This window comes from Vipera berus, assembly GCF_964194415.1.
Source record: "Vipera berus genome assembly, chromosome: 1".
NCBI classification, from domain to species: Eukaryota; Metazoa; Chordata; class Lepidosauria; order Squamata; family Viperidae; genus Vipera; species Vipera berus.
Window position 1 is genome coordinate 237,109,334 of NC_138202.1, and position 21,042 is coordinate 237,130,375.

Genomic DNA, 21,042 nt, shown 5'->3' on the forward strand with positions numbered 1-21,042 from the left:
TAAAGCAACAGAGAATTTTGCAGTCCTCAAATCCCTGCTGAAACCTAACCTTTTAACAGCATCTGGGCATGTGTTGGACTTCGTTAATTCATCTCACTTCACAGAGTTAGGGGTATATGCATTTTTGGATGTATACTATTTTTTATTTATTGTTTTATCATAGAGAATAAAATACAAAACAGTAAAACAAACAAACAAAACAAAGGCATAAATCAGCCCTAACAACAACAAAGAAAAAAATAGGAGGAAAAAGTGGTCAATTAAATTTAACATTTAACATCTAGGATCCACCCTGAGTGGGTGCTGAAAAAAAAGGTAAATTCTCTTCCCCTTTTACATATAGATATATACATACATATACATATACATATATATTACACATACATATACATACACACATACACACACACATATGTGTGTGTGTATATATATATATGTATGTATCATGTGTGTGTGTACGTATGTAATATATATATATATATATATATATATATATATATATATATATATATATATATATATATATATATATATATATATATATACTGTATATATATACACATACGTACACACACATATAAAGCAGTCAACAGGTTGAGCTAAATATTACACTAATCTTCAAATCCCTCTGTTAACCATCTCTTATTATATTTAGCATGTAGAAATCTCTTATAAAGCTGTCCAGTCCATTATCTCTAATCAAAGCAATTAATTTCACCATCTCTGCTGGTTCAGTCAATTTCAAAATCCATTCTTCAATAGTCGGCATCACATTTTCTTTCCAGTGTTTGGCAAGTACAATCCTCGCATCCATCACCATGTGAAGGAATAGCACCCCATAATGTTTTTTTCAACTGGCTTGTCTATCGTATATAAAATAAGAGCTTCAGGTTTCATTAATATTTGTATCTTAAATATTTTTGCATTGTTATGTTTATCTATATTTGCAAGACCACTACATAACGATAAAATGAACCTGGATTTTGATTACATTTCCAGCACTTATTAGAAATACCTTCATACATTTTTGCTAGTCTATCTGGGATCAAGTACCAACGATACATCTTTTTGTAAAAGTTTTCTTTGAAACTAATTTAATGTGAATTTTAGTCCATTCTCCCATTTATCTAGCGTTATATTATACCCATTTTGTTTGCCCATTTTAACCTTTATAACCTTCATTGTCATTTTTTTTCCTGTGGAAACAATAGCAAACATTAAAAATGAAATTTAGTTGCTTCCTCTCAAAGCGTACACATACATAACACATTTAAAACATACTATATACAACATATGTACACATACATTCTTTAATATATCCTAGGTTCATCTTAAGTAACATTTTATATATTTTAGAAATCAAATGGTCATTGTCAGAACATAAATTAACATCCAATTCAGATTTAGTTCCTGTGAAAACAAAACTTTTAAAATCAAATTTAAATCTTTCAAAAATTCTCTAATAATTAAACCAATCACAAGCAAATCCTTCACTTACTAGTTGTTCTCTTGTCTTTATCTTAAATCCCTCTTCTTCAAATATGAATAAGTCTCGATATGTCATCCATTTACATTCTGAAATCATCTCTGTTCTACGTAACACTTCATGCGGTGATAGCCAAAGTGGCACTTAATCAGCTAATTTCCTTTTATACTTCCACCATATACATGCAATTGATTCCTAATTGCATGAAAATTAAAACCAGGGTTAACTTTTACTTTGACATGCCACACATAGGCATGCCCCCCAAATCTCAAATCAAAGTCTTCGAGGTCTAACAGCCTTGAATTTTTTAAAGTTGTCCAATCTTTTAACCATACCAGACAATAAGCATCATAATATAATCTAACGTTCAGCAAACCCAGACCTCCTCTATCTTTAGAATCTTGTAATAGATTGTATTTAATTCTTGGTTTTTTATTTTGCCAAATAAATTTAGATATATCTCTCTGCTACTGTTTGAAAGTAGAATCTCTAATAAATATCAGTATAGTCAGAAATAAAAATAACATTCTATATAGTACATTCATTTTAATTACTGAAATTCTTCCCATTAATGACAAATCTAATTTTTGCCATCTATTTAAATCCAATTTTATCTCCTTCCATATTTTACTGTAATTATTTTTGTAAAGCTTAGAATTTTCCTCAGTGAGAGTCACCCCAAGTACTGTACCTTTTTCACAACTTTAAAACCAGTTTTAAATTCCAATTTCTTCTGATTTTCCTCCTTTATGTTCTTAGTCAGTATTGTCATCTTTGATTTATTTATTCTTAAACCTGCCATTTTCCCAAACATTTTAAACTTCCTTATAACATGTTCAATGTTCTCTAGCGGGTCTTGCACAATCATTACCAAATTGTCGGCAAATGCATGTAATTTGTAATTATGCACTTTAATTTGTAGTCCTTTTGCTCTGTTATCCTATCTAATGATATCTATTTAACAGTTCCAACACTAGAATAAATAATAAAAGGAATAAGGGACACCCCTGTCTTGTTCCCGTCTGGATTTCACATGGCTTTGTAAAGTCTCCATTCACCATGGTTCCAGCTTTCTGGATGGAGTGTATAGGTGGGCTTCAGACCCTGTATAAAGTTCAATCCAAAGTCCATCTTTTCCACTGATTTAAACATAAAGGCCCAATTCAAGTTGTCAAAAGCTTTTTCTGCATCCAGAAAGACTAATACAACCTGATTGTTGCTACATTGCTGTACATATTTAATTCTATTCAAAATTACTCTTACATTATCTTTTAGTTGTCTTTTAGGTAAGAAATCACACCAGTCTTCAGGTATATATTCCAGTAAAACCTAAAAAGTCTATCAGCTAAAATAGATGTAAAGAGTTTGTATTAAGTTTGTATTAAGAGTTTGTATTATTAAGAAGAGAAATTGGCCTGTAGTTCTTCACAGACGTTAAATCCAGTCCATCTTTGGGTATTGAAGAAATGCAGGCATCCTTCCAAGAGTCTGGTATAGGGTTCCCCTATAAAATAGAATTCATTAAGTCCTTCATCGGAATAAGTAGTTGATCTTCAAAAATTTTATAGAATCTACTTGGTAGGTCATCTGGTCCTGGAGCTTTGCCTGTTTTAGTTCTTTTAATTGCTTCTATTATTTGTAAAGTTGTTATTGGTCTATTCAAAATTTGCTTGTAGTTTTCCGATAGTTTAGGAAGATTTTTAGTTGTTATATATTTCTCCAGAGTATCTAAAGAGATTTCTTGTTCTTTATATAAATTGGTATAATAATTCCAAAAAAAGTCTTTGAATGTTTTTGTTATCGATATAAGTCTTACTCCCCTCTTGAAGCTTGGTTATCATCTTCTTTTCTGTCTGTTTTCTTGGTTTGAATGCCAAACATCTCCCTGGTTTATTTACATGTTCAAAAAAAGTGTTGTTTTGTATATTCAAGTTTATTTTCAATATCTGATAGAGTCAAAAAAGAAATTTGTTGTTGCAATAATTTTAGTTGATTAAGTATGTTAGGATCTTCTGGTGAATTGTGGAGTTCCCTCTCCTTCAGTTTAATTTCTTGTAGCATATTTTGGATTTTTTTGTCCTTCTTCCTCTTAATTACTATATTGTATTGTATAAAATATCCTCATATTACAGCCTTACAAGCACCCTAAACTGTTGTCAGCTTGGTTCCTTTATTTAAATTCTTTTTAAAATAGTCTTGCAGTACCTGAAGTACCTTTACGTTCTTTAACAATCTGTGGTCTCTCCAAAACAGACTCATTTAATCTCTATTTAAAAGACTGAAGACTAAATTTAAGATGTATAGACACTAGATTATGGTCAGTAAAGTTTTTGGAAGAATACCGTATATACTTGAGTATAAGCCGACTCGAGTATAAGCCGAGACCCCCAATTTCACCCCCAAAAACTGGAAAAAGTTATTGACTCGAGTAAAAGCCGATCCGCCGTTCTGCAAGCCTCTGCCGCCGGCGGAGGCTGGATCCGCGCTCTGCAAGCCTCTGCCGCCAGCAGAGGCTCGATCCGCCATTTTGCAAGCCTGAATACACAGGAATACCCTGTGTGGCCGCGGCTCTCGGGGAAGCCCTGGCTGTCCGCTTCCTCGCTCCACGCTGCCATTCGGGGCCCGCGCGTTCCCCGGGCAAATCGCGGCGCCCAGCAGGCGAGGAAACACGCCCGCTCCAGTCGCCCCCCCTTCCCTCAGGAGACGCGAAGCAAGTGACCGCCCGGAGCTTACCGCTGCGGAAAGAAGCAGGCAGGCAGGGCACGGAGGTCCGGAGACCTGCCAACGTTTGGGGAGGTTTGGGGAGGCGCGCACCTCCCCAAACCTCCCCAAACTTCGGCAGGTCTCCGGACGGCGGTGGCTTGGGAGAGGTGCGCGCGATCCCGGAAGCACCAAAGCCTCGGCCGCGCACAAGTCCTCGGTAAGTTTTTTTGTTGACTGGAGTATAAGCCGAAGTGGAATTTTTCAGCCCAAAAAGTGGGCTGAAAAATTCGGCTTATACTCAAGTATATACGGTAATAGCTTTAGATGCTTTGTGAACCAGATTTTTTTATAATCCAAATCAAATCAATTCTAGAAAAGGATTTGTGTCTCTCTGAAAAGAAAGTAAATTTTGTTCGTCCATGTTTACACCTCCAAACATCAATCAAACCTAAAGTATTAGCTCGAAAAAAGTTGGGGGCAGTTTCACTTGTGTTTCTTTAATTCCTTTATCAGCTGATCTGCTCAGTTGTGCAATTACTTCCCCATTATAGTCTCCAATTATACATCAATACTGAAAAGAATGGGAGAGTAAGTGTTCAGACAGATGTTTTAAAAAAACTTGGCTTTTTCTTGATGTAGGATGTTTAACTCCACTACAAAAATTTTATTCCCTGTAATTCAATTTGCACAATTACATACCTGCCTTGATCATCAGCAAACAATAAATGTGGATGTAATTGGGGATTTATATACAAAACTATCCCATTAATTTATTTTCTTGGAGTTAGCAGAAATAAATTCCAAACCCAAAATGTTATTTGTTAAATGCTTTTTATCAGTCTCTTTAATATGAATTTCTTACAAACATACTATATCATGGTTTTCAAATAATGAAATAACTTTTTTCTTTTTTGTGGGGAATTTGCCCCATTAACATTCCATGACAAAATTTTGCAATCCATCTGTTATGAAGAGGAAATTCCAGGGATTCCAGCTGAGGCTTTTTTTTATCCTTTCTGATCTTTATCTTTTGAAAAATAGTGTAGTTCCAATCCATGTTTTTCCAAAAATATCTTGTGCTTTAAGGACTGAATTTAGTCTATACTATTGATTTCCAAAGGTAAAATAACCCTTTCCACTTTATCCCAGTGAAAGGGAATATTATTTTGTTTCAGGAGATCTGTCAGGAAAAAATATTCTTTGTGTTTCCTTAATATTGTAATTGGAATTTCTCTAAATATTTGCACCTCTTTTCCAGAAAAGTTCAATCTTTGGCGGTGATGTTTCTGAATTACTTGCTCTGTAATACATTTTCTTATAAATTGGATCATAGCATCTCTTGGCAATCATCTTCTGGCCACATATGCTGAATTAATTCTGTAAATCTTGTCTATTTCTTTAGAGAAGTCTACTTTCTCATCTTCAAACCATTTAATCATTTACATTTCAGTTACATCACTTAAGTTGTGAATTTGTTCAGGAATTACTCTAAGGCGCAGAAAAACTTCGTTCTGTTTCAAATCCAATAACAGTAAATTTTGGTTAAGGTCTAACCTTGTGTCTGTCTCATCCATTCTAATCTGTATATTTTTAACATCTTCTTTAGTTTGTTTTAACTCTGATAACTAATAATTCAATTTTTATCAGATTTTTCATTTATCTCTTTTATTGTGTCATGTAACATAGAAAACCTTTTCTCAAATACTTCTTATGGAAGTTTGGTGGTGGGCTCTTTTGTTTTAATTCCTTCTTAGGAGGCATTTTTGCAAATATCCTCTCTCTTATAATCAGCAGAAAAGCCAGCAAGAATACACCCTTCTTTTTTCAAGGTCAGATAAGGAGTTCCAAAAGCAAAACTAAGCAGTTGGCAGAAGAAATAATGTTGATATACAAACTCACAGAGTAGGGGGGGAGAGAAATTTCCAAGCTTTTAATGTAGAAAGCTGAAAATTGTATGCAGAGTAGAGAAGAAATGGAGTAAAGATATAAAGTCTTTTCAAGTTGATAATATATACAATCTATTGGATAGAAGTTCAATATAGTTAGATCAGTAACTCATTTTCTTAGTAATCTAAAAAAAACCTGTTGCTGTTTGTCTTTTCTATATGGAATGATTAATTATTCCAAGATACTCCTCTGGTGTTATTAAATCAGTTAGAGTCCATGAGGAGGAAAAGTATCTAACTTCTAGCACACAGCCAGCAATTAACATGCAAAAAGTAAAAAAGAAAAAAAAACATTGCAAAGAGAGAAATTAAAACAGAGGTGAAGACAGCAGCTGGTGGGGACATGATGATAATCCTCTTATTTGGCAAACTTTCCAGGGAGAAGAAATTTGCTGAATATTTGTCTAGTAGAACAAAGATATGTACTGCTAGTCTAGAGCACCATACTGGGCGGAGTCCCTGGATGTATACTATTTATACTGATTTCCATTGCTTGCTCATACTAATCCTGCTTATAAATGGATCAAGAAACAGGTTTTCTCATTTTGCAACTTGAATTTTCCACTGTGCAGATCAATGCTCCTCAAATGAGGTCAAAGTACCATATTAATCTACACTAACACCTTTGGTTCATAGCATTTAGACCAACAAAATAAAAGCTTAGATGTACAAGCAGTTGATTAGTTCGACATAAAACTCTGCTGCTACTCCCACCTTGCAGTACAATATTTTCTTTTTTAAAAAGAAGCTTAAATATCACCTTGCTATCTGTATTGTCCTTTAGAGCCACATGTTTCCTCTTTCTGTGAGAAACATGCAGGAAGGTGCTAGTGGTGAGCGTTTTCCAATTTCAGCCATTAGTTAATCATACTGATATGATTCTTGGGAAATTCTCAGTAAAAGAGAAATGCGTGACTTTGCATTGCCATGATGAATTGGACTCCAGATCTTTACTATTTCTTCAGATACTGTTTTTAGTTAGGTAACAAGTCAAGGTGAATTTCCCACTACATCTTGTGGTAGAGTGTGATCAATAAATAAACATCAGTTTCCTTTTTTCCCCCAAAAATTTTGCTTCCTAAAAAACTTTGGGTGATTATGATAGAGCCCAAATAGAGCCCAAGTATAATTTCAGAATGACCATATCATGTAGGAATCCTGAAATTAACTTTTAATGACTACAATGTATTTAATCACATAATGTTTCCAGCATGCTGCAAGAATTCAACAGATTTTCAGGAAAGAAATCCAAGCGTGAATGCAAAAAATGAATCTTCAGTGACATGTTGCACTTCATGGTCTTGTATACTGTACAAAATTTGACAAGCAACTGAATGTAGTTTTGTGCTCTGTAGTTGCCAAGAAAATTCTCAGCGACATCCTCGAAGGCTTTCTAGGCAATTTTTTCTGGCCCTACTAGATCTTCACAGTGCTTGTCATTGAAGATGTATCTGATCTGTGGACCAACAAAACTGCCTTCCTTATTCTTGGCATCAATTATTGTTGGAAACATCTATCCTAAATAATGAAAACCTTCACTTTCCTTGTTCATTGATTTCATAACATTTTTCATCAGTCCAGATTTTGTGTAAAGCAGAGGAAAAGTATCTTTTGTCTGGTTAACAAATGGTTCATGTGTCACATTTTTCTGTCCTGGAACAAAATTCTTTCAGAGTGGCCATTTCTTTGTAATGTAATGTGACTCTCTTTAATGACAATTCCATTCACAACAGTACTTAGTATATCTGAGCTTCATTCCAAGCAGCAGAGCCACTACTCTTAGATCTCCAGAGATGTTCCAGTTGTACTTGTTGGTATACTGGATGTGCTTCAACACAGTTCCATGTTTTTGTATGTTTCTTTCATGTGTGCAGCATGGCCATTGTATAAAAAGATTTACATAAAACAGTACATGAAAGGTTAAATTACAGCTTATTTCTGTGATTAGTAGCTAAAAATCTATAAGATCACACCCAAAAGTGTTCAGGAAGCAAAATCTTTGTCGACCAGTGTATTGTTCTTAGCTAGGCAGAAAGGTTACTTTAAATATAATAGGTAAGGCATGTTTCTCACAATAATGGTAACAAAAATGTTTGAAAGAAGTACATATGCAGCTGTACCAGTGGTGGGATTCAGCCAGTTCTCACTACTTCGGCAGAACTGGTAGCTAATTTTTTGTTGCCCAAGCCCAGCATCCATACAGAGAACTGGTTGTTCACATATTTGAATCCCACCACTGAGCTGTACCAATAATAGAGGTCTTTTATCCTAAAAACCTAGCCCATTATTTTGTATAGTTAGTACTTTATGTAACAAAAAGAGCAGTTGGGTTAGCTTTGGGAATAATTTTGCATAGCATAGCAATTTTGTTAAGTGTCAACTACTCATACTAAGCTGTAAAGATAGAATATGGCTATATCAGTTTTCAGCTCTTACAAATAAACAATTAAGCCACAGGTCTACATATTACAAGACAGTTATGGCCAAAAAGAAATGCAATCAGTCCTTTTGTAAGATATCCCTAGCCTCAGTGATTAAGTTAATCATATTCCATTACTGCCGATAGCTACAGTTCTCTGTTATTTGTATATGAGCACTGCATTTTGCCTAATAAATGCTTTGTCAACTCTCTCTCTAAACATATGTAATAAGCATGTTGAGCATGCATGAACATACATTTTATTTTTTTAATGTCACTATAAATACAAATCCATGCTTGGATGTTTGTGCTTGCTTTTTTAAAATATTTGTTTACAGTTTATTAAGCATTCATTTAATTAACAAATCCAATTGCAACTTAATAATTATTTAATAATATTTGTAACCACATCATGATGGGTACTGCGAGCATAACTAATTTTTTTCCTCCCCAAAACCCTCTCTCTTCTATTATGTGACTCATGAAGGAAAGAACAAGGGGAAGCATCAAGCAGGTTTGTAGTGTTTTTATGCATATAGTTTAACAACTTAAATGTTATTTTGGAAATTTTATACCACTTTGGGAATGGAATTATATTATTATACTGCGAAATAATTAAAGGCTGTGCTTGAATCCAATTAGGAGAAAGGGGGGGGGACTTTTCCTAGGTAGATCGTTATTCTGAAGCAGACAAAATGTGGCTCAAAGTAAAATCCAGAAAGGTCTTCTGTTAAGAAGCATGAAAATAACAGTTTTCTGTAGAATGTAGTCATAACCTGTTAGATAATTAAGGTTTAAGTAGTTTTCCATATCTGTTGAGATAGAGAGGAATGCTTTGTCTGGATTGAACAAACATTTCTGCTTGAACAAACATTTCTGCTCTATTTTTTGTAAAGAACTTTGAAAATAGAGTCAGTGTGGGATATGCTCAAGTAATATTTTGATTCATTAAAAATACTATGGGCTACATTCAGAGAAAGAATCTGCCCATAGCAATCTGCCTTTGCAAACAGTGGGTTTAATGTTAGTCATCTCTATCATAAGTTCTACTGGTATAGTCGGTCTATTGGAAGAATTACTAAAATTAATATACTATAGGGATTATAAAGTTGAATCAGGATGAGGATACCCACATTTAAATCCCAGTTCATTTAGAAAGCATGCAGGATTATTTTGAAAAAGTCACTAACTCTGTTTAACTCACCAGATAAGCTGTGGTGAGGATAAATATTTGGAAGAGGAGAAGTTCCTAGAAGTAAATAAATACTAGGTCTGAATTAGACTATCTAAAACTGAAAGATGAACATGTATACATGGGGGGTGGGGGGGCAAGATACATATGGTAGCTACATAGCTTTTTATCCTTATTTTGATGTACCTTTGAATCATTTAACAGACTCTTCTAGATATACACTTTAGTCATTATTTAAAGAAATTGAATAATTTGCCTGCCCTACTAGTCAGACATTTGAAACTAGCCATCTTGCAGTCATGTGGGAAAGGCTGCTCTCGGCAAAAATAAATGTTGCTGTTCTCCTCAATTGCATAAGATAATGCAGTCATCAAGTTCAACCAAATAACCAAGATCTGATAGATCCGTTTATCATACAGCAGCTAAACTATAAGAAGAATTCTGATTTGATTCAGTCTTCCTATATAACTGACTACCTGATGCAATCTGATGCTCGCCGCATGATTAATTATATTTTCCATCAAACCATAACATTAATCATGCCGGCTGGAACAAATAAGAGTTACAAAACACTTAGAGGGTACTTAGTTGCATTCACTTGCATTTAGTCCATCTTTCTCCAATCAAGCATCTCTCAAGCTTTGATTTGCTGCTGATGCACTACTATGGGAACTATAAGTCAAAATATCTTGGGGTTTGGTGGCAGCAGCAACAGATAATAAAAATCTCATTTAGACCAGTTTATTATTTCCAGCATGATCCCTGGAAGATTACTATATAAACAGACTATAAATTTGATAACCATCCTCTTTGTTATGTTGCCTTCTGATAAATACATTTTTAAAATGCAATTAATGGCCAGAAATAAGTTATTTCTATGAATTGGCCTTATTCTTTTAAAAGTATGTGACACATAAGTCACTGTACCACTGGACTTCAAATATGTATGTAGAGTGGTAGAAGCACTTAGCTAGATCGATTGACCTTTTCTACACAGTACCTATCCTTCTTGGCCTCCTGAGATTTCTCTCCTAAAATCTATAGCTAAATAGGCATTCTAGGTATTTATTAATCTTTTTCACTTTTTGTACCTCCTCACATAAATTATTCTTTTTTCCCTAAAATATAGGAAGTCCTTGACCTACAACCATTTGTTCAGCAACTGTATGAAGTTACAACAATGCTGAACGAATAGGGGTTACAGCCAATTCTTATAATTCCAGCCATCCAAGCACCCCTACAATCACATGAGCGTGATCTAGGTTTTTGGCAATTTATTCACATTTACAACCAGTTGACATGCAGCCCACAGTCATGTGATTGCTCTGCTGGTTTCCCCAGACAGTCAGTGGGAAAGCCAGCAGTGAAAATCACATATTCAAACTCACAAACCCTCCTGCTGCTCCTCTGTGCTCATGCCCTCTTTACCACTCACACACCCTCAAGCACACTTCCCAACATTTACTGCACCACCCTCACACACCCCAACCCACTTGACATCTTTCGTGTACCCTTCCTGTCATACCATGCCTTTTTGACCCTTCCTAGCACCCTGTGTATTCCTTTGCTCCCTCCCCCACCCAGCAGCAGTCATTTATCTGCCTGCAGTCCTTACTTGCAACTTCCTGCCAGCTGCTCCATTAATTTGCTGGTAGGAAGTTGTCTTATCTAATGACTGTGGGATTCAGGTAACGATGAGTGGGATTGCCATTGCTGAGCAATGTGGTCATACTTTGTGACTGCATCGCTTAAAGGCAGATATTCCGGTCCCAACTGTCATTGTAAGTCAAAGTCTACTTGCAAGATTGGGCATATAAATCTAAAGTTGGCTAGAATGTCTCATAGCAGTATTAAATACATTAGATCAAATACAGTAACTGGTTGTATATGATTGGTTAATTGTTCCAATGTTGTAAATTAAAAAATGTGCATTGATTCCCAGGAAATTTAATAGCCTATGTGTAAGAAAATTATTGCCAATTCGTAACAAATACAGTACCTTTCAAAACTGAATTTACTAACAAGATTTTCATTAATCGTTCATATTAGCATTTATACACTTTCAGATATTTAAACTCTTTATTTCCTTTTTTTCCAGTTGGCAACAACTTTATAAACTGAATTTTCTTCATATCTGTGGCACACAAACATACTCACATATTCATTAAATAAGCCAGTTTCAATCAAATAAATCACCTTTTTTATTTTAGGTGTAGGTCAACATTGATCACAACCTGATCACAATTCAGGTTTAGCAATCTGTTGAATGGATATTCCCTCTTTGTTGTGTTCATGTTTCATGTAGTTAATCTCATAAGCAGACATATAGTTATTTTCTCATTTAATGCACAACAGCCTTAAGGAGGATGATATGAATTAACTATTCCCTGCCACCAGCAGCCTTATAGTGAATATAAATAACATAACAGGAATTTTAACAGTCATCTTCCAAGACTAAAACTGTTCGCTCGCCAGTGTATTATAGTGGCATTGTCTGTTAGCATTTCAAATGTATTCTGTTGGTATCAATATATAAATTATACATTTTAAAAGGATAATAACTAAACAGCCTTATGATAAGCCACATTAACAAAGCAACTAGCACATGAATAACTGTGTTTTCAAAAGATAAATGTAATCTTTCAATAACCTACCAGTATTAATATTACAGGCTTATCTAAAATCTTAAATTTTTATGTAAGATTTTAGGGTTTTCTCCCGTTTTACTGCATGTTTCATATTTATGACTATTACTATAAAAAACATTTCCTTTTCTAACAAAATAGTGCTTATTCGTAAATATCCCATCTATTTTGGGGATGTATTATTATACATATAGTAAAATACTAATGGGTTAATTTAAGCACATTAAAATGTCTATATAGTCTGAATAAAATTCATTTCCTTTGTAGGATTTATGTTGAAAGCATAAATAGGTTATAAGTTCACAGGTCAATAGAAAAATGAATGTTGCTCTGTTAGGAAAGCTGGCTTCTGTGCTAAACAAGTATTTATAAAAGTCCCATCTTGCAGTAGTTATACATTCAGGGAGTATAAATATTTATTGGCTTTTGAAGGTATTTTTTAAATATTTATTATAACTTGTTTAATATAAACTGTAAATTTAATAATTTTATGAATGTTTTGTTGGTTGAGTGAAAATAAAAGCAAGACTGGTTTGACTCACATGGAAAACCTAACTCTTTTCATCACCTAGTATGCTTAGTAATATGATCCTCTATTTCCCCTCACTCCTAGTAAGCTTTATAGTAATAAACAGAAGCTCTTCAGGATGTACACCTCTCGGAAACATAGGTATCCAGCATCCTGTCTACTCACATGATAATGGGAATGCCAACTAACATCAGGTGCATGAAGACTTTATTTCCCTTCTTGGTGCTTTTTTGCTCCTTGAAGAATTATTTCATAATTTGGGCTGGGTTTCCCCTATCCTCTGCTGCCACAGCTGCTTATAGATTTACTTGTTGCTTGCTGCCTGCAATTTTGTACCAAAATATTTTTTAAAAAACTTTTGCCTTTTATAAATTTTTATGATAGAAAAACTATATATAATCCATGCAATTAGATAACTGCATTGACTGTGTGCGCCTTGGTTTAAGAATAATTGTGATATGGGGAAAAGGACCTATATTTTTTTTCTGAGTAAAGAAAGCAACATTGAGTTTCAGTGTTGTGGTTTTTTAAAAATGTTTTCATAAAATACCACTCTGAAATAATTAAGGTAACATTACACAGCTTTGTCCTACCTTGTCTGGGCTGTGGGAGGCCAATGTACAGATGGGTTTTTAAAAGAGTGATTTAGCCCAACTGCAATCAGTGGGTCTCTTTTACCAAAAATAGTACATGAAGTTTATGAATTCATTAAAGAAAAACACTCTTGGTCCCTGCCAACAAACAGTTACAATATTTTTACCCTGATATGTTAACATGCAAATCAAACTACTCTTGACATTCTTTAAAAATAGAGAATTAAAATATAGCTTGCTCCATTTCTTTAAAATCTTAACAAATTATACAAACAGTTGAAACTACCAGCGGGCAGTGCTTCCAAATATTTACTCAGGACCCCCTTCTTCACTAGCCTTGCAATAGTATCACAGTGACCTCTAGTGTACTAAGGGTGCACACAGAATACTCAGAAAAATGTGAATTCCAAAAGTAATGATTAAAATTGCATTTTCCAGCTGAATGCTTTTCAACATTCATTGAGGCTGTACTCCAAGAATTTTTCCGCTCAATCTCAGCACTCACTCTGAATTCTTAGAGTTTTGGTTTTAACAAAGTGGAGAATACAAGATTGGGAAAACTTGGCCTATAACAAGATTTTTAAAAGGCATACCGAGAAAAATAGTTTTAGAACAGGAAAATAATTTTTGAGTTGTTACATTCTAATAAATTAAATCTAATTTAGAGAAAATCTGCTAAATTTAGTTTTTCAGAAGTTTACAGTAATCTTAAATCTGAATTGTAATTTGTTATTTGGCAAGCAATTTATGGTCATGTTCCTAATTTAGGTATGCTTTTCTGTATAAAGAATGCCAAAGACCAAGTACTGTTTACCTGTAAAGAGCTGATCATCCAAAACAAACCTGTAACTTTTATTTCTGTGATCTAAAAAGTGCAACTATTAATAACTATCAAGGTTCCTTTGTCTTTGTTTCTTATAATCTTGGCGCAAATAAAAAATAATATGTCCCTTGTTGCAATTAAATCTAAAATGGTTGAATGGTATTCCCAGATGGAGATTTTTTTTTAAAAGGCTTCTTTAATTTAGCCATGTGTGATTCTCAAACTGTGTGGAAAGGAGATTGGAGAATAGATATAAATTGCCTGACGGCTGGTGAATCTACATGCTTATTCATGTCACCAACAAAGAGAAGCCGTTTATTTATTCATATGTCAAATTTATATCTATCTCACACAAAGTGACTCTGGGTGGCATACAATAAAACCTACTATTAAAACCTACTCAAAACCAATTAAAAACAATTAAACAGTAATAATAAATCAAAGCAAAAGCACAAGTGGGGGAATACCACGCATAATACAACCAATACATGGATTCCCTAACACCAAGAGTTCCCCAGGCCAGTACCAACCCCCCCACCATGTTTTAAGGGTTTTCCGGAAGTCATTAAGTGTGGAACTAATCTCACCTCAAGAGGGATGATGTTCCAGAGGGTGGGTGCTATGGTTGAAAAGGTTCACCTCCTAGGTACCATCAGATGGGACTCTTTCACAGATGGAGTCCACAAACATCCCTCTCCTGCCAGACCTGATTGGATGAGTAGATGTAATTCGGAAGAGGCAATCCCTCAGATAACTTGGACCCATGCCATCTCATGCTTTAAAGCTCAAAAACAGCACCTGGAATTTGAGCAACCAATACAGCTCACAAAGGAAAGATGTAACATCTACCCTCTTCGGGGCATATGTAACTGTGTTTTGCACCAGTTGAAGCTTCCAGATATTGTTCAAGGCAGCTCTGTCTAGAGTGCATTCAAATAATCCATACAAGGTATTTCCTGACCAGGGTATGAACACCTGTGAGCAGAGTCTCGCAATCCAAGAACAAGCGCAACTGGCGTACAAGCAGGAGTTGTGAGTCCAGAAAGACCCCCCAGTTTGCAAGTCCAATCTGCCTAGGGCAGTGCCACCTGCTTCAGTACCAAACATGGTAAAGTCTCAGCTCCAGAAGGCCCTAAAACCCAGTCAGGATGAAGACATACATTTTTGCCGATAATGTCTAAACACTTAAAACTGGGGAAATGTAAGGGGAAAATGGTCTTCAACAAATGTAGTTCTAATAAAAATGACCAAGTAGACAAGAATCCATGATGGAACCAACTGCCGGTTGAGCTCCGGACGGCATCAGACCTCCGATCCTTCCGTCGCGGGTTGAAGACCCATTTATTTGAACTAGCGGGTCTGGCCTGATGGGGGTATATGGGTTTTTATAGGCTTGTTATTTTTTATCATTCTTGTTTTAACTTGGGCATTGATTTAATTGTTTTTTAATTTTTGTATTGTTATTTATACATGCCCTGTGAACCGCCCTGAGTCCCTTGGGAGAAGGGCGGTATAGAAATCTCAATAAATTAAATTAAATTAAATTAAATTCATCCAGGTAGGCATTCAAGATGCAATGAATTATAATTCTAGGCAAAGCTTCAGGAAACCAAAATAACAAGAACCATAGAGTCCTTGCCTGGAGAGGAATCCATCCTCCTAAGCTCACTTAATAGCTGGAAGGTCTGCCCAGACTGACAAGAGGCATGCTTAAGAGTCAGCAGAACTAAGTAGCAAAGCAAAGACCAGAGAATTGGGAATGTTAAAATGCTGGAACATCCAAGGTAATAAAGAAATGAGCAATGTACACTACTTTGCCTACCTGCTTTCTCTCCCCCCCCCCCCCAGATTTCACGCTACAACAGAATGCCCTATCTGCAACGGGCTATTTTTGGAATATCTGCATAAGAAATTAGGGATTCGTTCATCATACTGAGCCCGTACAAAAATAAGGGAAATTAACTACATTATGGATTCTCAATTTTCGCTATTGTACAGTTCCAGGAAAAAAAATAGTTTGGGAAATTAAATAAGTGCCAAAGACAATTATTAGAAGAGCAAGAATTTAGTCCATTACTATGCAGCCTTAATATAAACAGTGACTGGAAACAAATGATATTACAAAGAATGGACACTTGCCATCTCTTAAAGTCATCCTAGGCATTACAGTAGAACGTGGACATTAGAAAATATACTATAGGAGTACAATAATGGTATAACAAAATGGAGGAACTGGTTTTGACTTCCTATATTCTGAGAAAAGTTCAGATAAGGAAACAAAGGGACGAGCCGTTTTCACACCAAGTTGTACAAGTTATCTAATGCTTAGGAAGAAAAAGCAGTCTACTCTTGAAGTTGGCTCGCAGATCTGGATGTAGGATCAGCCTCAGCTGATGCTCTTTCATACAGGATTCTGTCAAGATCTAAATGTCATGATCAAAACTAATACTCAGTTCACAAGTTGATCTCAGTGTAGTCTCTCCACTCCTGGCCACTGGGAGGTTCTGCAAGTATAATTAAAAAAACAAACAAACAGGAAAGAGCAAAGAATATTGCTGTTTCTCAAACATATATAAAATTTTGGATGGGTAATTAATTTATCTTGAATTAATTTTAATAAATATGGCAGCAAATAAAGATGCATACTATTCCTGTTAACCCCCATCTTACTTTTAAATAAAAGTTTTAGTCCAAAAAACCAAACCATACAATATTTTAAATATTATGTCTAAAAGCTGTATTACGTAGTAATTAATCCATAAAGTGCAACATGGTGGGTTTTATAATTCCAAAGAGCCAACCTGATTATTAATCCTAGAATTCCAGGTTGCTAGTTTTTGCTGACCTATGCAGTGAATGCAGTTCAAAATATAGCACTCACAAGAGTATGCATTAGCTTCATAGTGACTTTGTTATTCAGAAGTATATAAATGATTTTTCTTATCAATTTTGATACTCAATAGATGTAAATGTAAAGCAAAAAGGATCTGAAACTACTGTAGTTCCCATCAATACTCTCATTCCATATGATTCCTTAAGCACAGCCAGTGGCTTTTCTGTGGTTAAATATTTCATCTGAACCCACAGCGACTGACATTTCCAATTAACACCAACTTGAATTTGAAACCATTGTCAAATTCTGGCTAGTGCTAACCAGAAATGTTCTGTAAATATGGAGTGGCCTCTATGCCCACTAGAGTAATTTAACATGGCATGTGAATTTCTTGGGGAGAAAAGCCTTAGGATTTGCCTTGTAATGAATACAGTACATTAATTCTGAAAAGTAACATGGGAGTATCCTTGATAAATATCTATGCAATAATAATCACATTGCAAGTAACAGAAATTAAGGTTGAAGCTCTTTCTCGTGCTGTTTTTTTTAACCCTGGTTGAAAAGGGTAAAGCAATTCTGAAAAAGGTACTCTCTTGAATGCCACAATGAAAAATACACATTTTTCTAATTGTTTTACTGCAGTTTTTAAAGTATAATTTTAGAAATTGTTTGGCATGTGCTTGATTCCTGCATTTGGTCGCCTGCCTATTCTGCTTGTATTTATAATAAAATATATTAAATTGCATGTACACATTTTTATTATCTACAAATTTCATAATCACTGTCTCATAATTTCATTTCCCATAATCCCACAGAGAAACATTTCCTTTTTAGATTGTACCTGTTAAAGCAGGAAGACACTGAGAATGTATTTTTGAAGGCTTTTGGTGGTGGTAGAATCCATTTCCATTTCCTCTGTTTTTATTGTCATGTTGCATGAAGATGCAAGAACCATGATTAAAAAGAACAGACAAGGCCTGAACTCGATTAGCAGCTATAGCAACAGGCCGATAGTCTTTTCCATCTGTACCTTAATGGCCCAAATAATTGGCTTCTTCAGAGACAGTCTGTACTCATCCCAGGAACAAATACAATTGGGAGATATTTCAGGTTCTCTTCTGCTTTTTCCTTAAAAGGCATCTTTCTTCCCCATTTTCCTTTGAAATTGCAGAGCTTAATGTACAAATCCCAATATAATCCAGTCCAATTTGCAATCTCTATACAGGTAATCCTTAATAACCATAACTGGAAGTAAAATCTTGATGATTGAGCAAAGCAGTAGTTAAGCAAGATGTCACATGATCGCCTTGCTCAGTGAACACAGTCTTGACACTCCTGGTTGTGATCTTTAAGCAATCTTAACAGACCGTTAATAGGACAGAGTACCAGGTAAGAAGCATGGGGTGCCTCAAGGGGGCAAGGGAGACCCTAGGAGGACCTGTGCAGGCTGTACACAGGTCTCTCTCCACTCAGGAGCTGAAAATCTTCCCTGTCGAAATCCAGGCATGCACACCCTGCAGCATGTCTCCCCTACCCCAAGGCACCCCATGCTCCTTATTGTACCTTACTGTGCTGCCTCTCTGTTCAGGAGCTGAAAATCCTCCCTGCTGAAATCTAAGCAGGATTTTCAGCCCCTGAGCAGGAAGACACTCATGTGCAGCCTGCACTGGGCCTCCCCGCCCCCCACAGACACCCAATGTCCTTACCTTACCATGCTGCGTCTCCACTCTGAGGCCGTAAATTCTCCCTGGCTGAAATCCTGCTTCAAAACCTGGCCTTTTTCAGCCAGCCCCCAGAAATGAGAAAGAACCCTCTTGTCTGTGGCAGCTGGCTGCAGATACCCCACACTGCAAATGCTTCATGCCAAAATCCTGTTTGGATTTCGGCAGAGAGCTTCTTCAATCAGCCCACATAAACGAGAGGGAGTCTTCTTGCCAGGCAGCAGCAGTTTGAAACCTTCCCTGCTGTCTTCCTCATTGTTTTTCTAGGGAAGTTGGTGTAGAAGATTGCAAATGGGATCACATGATCACAGTGTCAGGATTCCGACAGATGAAACTGCATTGCCTTGCAATGCATTAACAAATAGGGTGCAGGCAGCCATTTGTAGGTGCAAATGCTTTGCCAAGAATCCATATAGTAATCATGTGATCACATGGGTATTACAGTGAGCATAACTTTGGGCACAAGTCCCTTTGTTCAGCACTGTCATAATTTTGAATGGTTGCAGAACAAATGGTTGTTAAGTAAGAATTATCCTCAAGACATTGAGATAACAGTGACTAAAAATTATCATTTAAGTAAAAAATGACATACTTTTAAGTAAACTGAGTGTGCAGCCCTTCATTTTGGAATGCCATGCACATCCACAGACCATCAGTCTACAATTTCAAACAAGAAGTAACAATTGTTCCAGGATAGCAGCTGCTGTGACAGAATCCTAGGGGAAAAAAATCTTCAAAATGTTGCCCGCCCCTATAAATAAATAAACGCTGGATTGTGGTAGTTAACTGAATACAGGGCTTAACTGAATACAATTTATATTGTGTTATTAATGATTGGTACTTGTAGTACACCTGAAAAAATAAACATATTTGACATACTGCACAATCTGTAACTCTTGTACAAATCAGATTGGAGTATCTACAAACAAGCAATCTGTGTCCTTAATTTCTTAAGATAAAAGGCAACTTTGATCAGATAAAAACTAATTTTCTAATCTGCTTGTTTTATTTGGTTCTATAGCCTATTACTGGCAAATAAATAATCCCTTTCCCAGAATGTAATATTACATTTCTATGAGCCAATCTTTCTGCTGATAAACTTACTGAATATTCTGTTACTTGTTTTAAATTTTATTAGATAAGTAGACAACTCTGTGATCCATTGGGCCATTCTTGAGAAAAAGGTAATGTAGTCTTATGTGACCAGAATGAAGTCCAAAAATTTTTTAACTTCCATCCAGGGTCTTGTGATCATGTAAGAAGAATATATATCTTAAATAAACAATTTTAGTGGAAAATGAATTTCAATAATAAGTCAATATTTATTTACATAAATTCAGTGACCACAGTTGGGCAAAAAAAGCCTCTAGATGGTAGCAACTTCCAACTTTCTGCTGGCTTCCCCATTGACTTTGGCAAGCTGGCAGGAAATCACAATCGTGACCATGGGGACATCGCAGCAACCAAAACTTTGTCAATAAAACTGTCATGGAAATTGCAAATCCACAAGAAAAATGGGTCCCAGATTTTTATGTATTCTTTAAGTTAGCAGATTTTAGGTACCTTGGTTCAAAAATTGTTATGGGATAATGCACCATTTGAGCAAACATGAGGAAACAGACAAATCAATAAACATGATAGTTTTAGTAATTGATGGTGTATATCTATGAACGCTTAGAGCTTTGGGTAATAAGAAATCTGAAATGTAGTGTTTGCTAATGTCTGTGGACTGTTGAAAAATGTCATGTTTGGAAGCATGCATGAATAATAACCTTAATCTTGCTTGTCTAACTTTAACAAACTGCATGCAGAAATAATGGCACTTGAAAACTATTGATTCCATTGTAGAGCAGCTTACATGCACAGCCTGTGTTGTACAATTTAAAAATATAGTTAGAGCTGCCTGAAATTTATACTCGAATCTTTGCTAAGTTTAAATTTGATACATTTTTGTTAGTTGATTATGTCTACTACCTATTGTACTATAAGATCTTTTTCTCAGTAGTAGGTATAGCAGTGTTACTACATTCCTCCAATGAAATATCTATATACCTATCATATAAAGAAAGTGATTCAATCTATAAGAAATGTACTTTTATGGATCTCCATCCATCTATCCATCCAATTTATCTGGCTGGCCATCTCACAGAAG

The 21,042-nt window shown here is 35.5% G+C and overlaps 1 protein-coding gene across 5 annotated transcripts in view; it reads left to right on the forward strand.

Annotated features, from left to right (window-relative positions):
• KCNQ5 (potassium voltage-gated channel subfamily Q member 5) overlaps positions 1 to 21,042 on the forward strand; it is a gene marked incomplete at its 5' end in the record, with an annotated part of 344,629 nt that overhangs the window by 289,182 nt on the left and 34,405 nt on the right. For 2 of the 5 annotated variants that reach the window (XM_081314441.1, XM_081314443.1), the window contains one exon: positions 9,042 to 9,068. The exons of 1 other annotated variant lie outside the window; for it this stretch is intronic. In XM_081314441.1, the coding sequence (XP_081170567.1) occupies positions 9,042 to 9,068 (27 nt within the window). Of the gene's footprint in view, positions 1 to 9,041; positions 9,069 to 13,004; positions 13,062 to 21,042 lie in introns of all 5 variants that reach the window. 2 more of the 5 variants (XM_081314439.1, XM_081314440.1) reach the window with 2 other exon arrangements.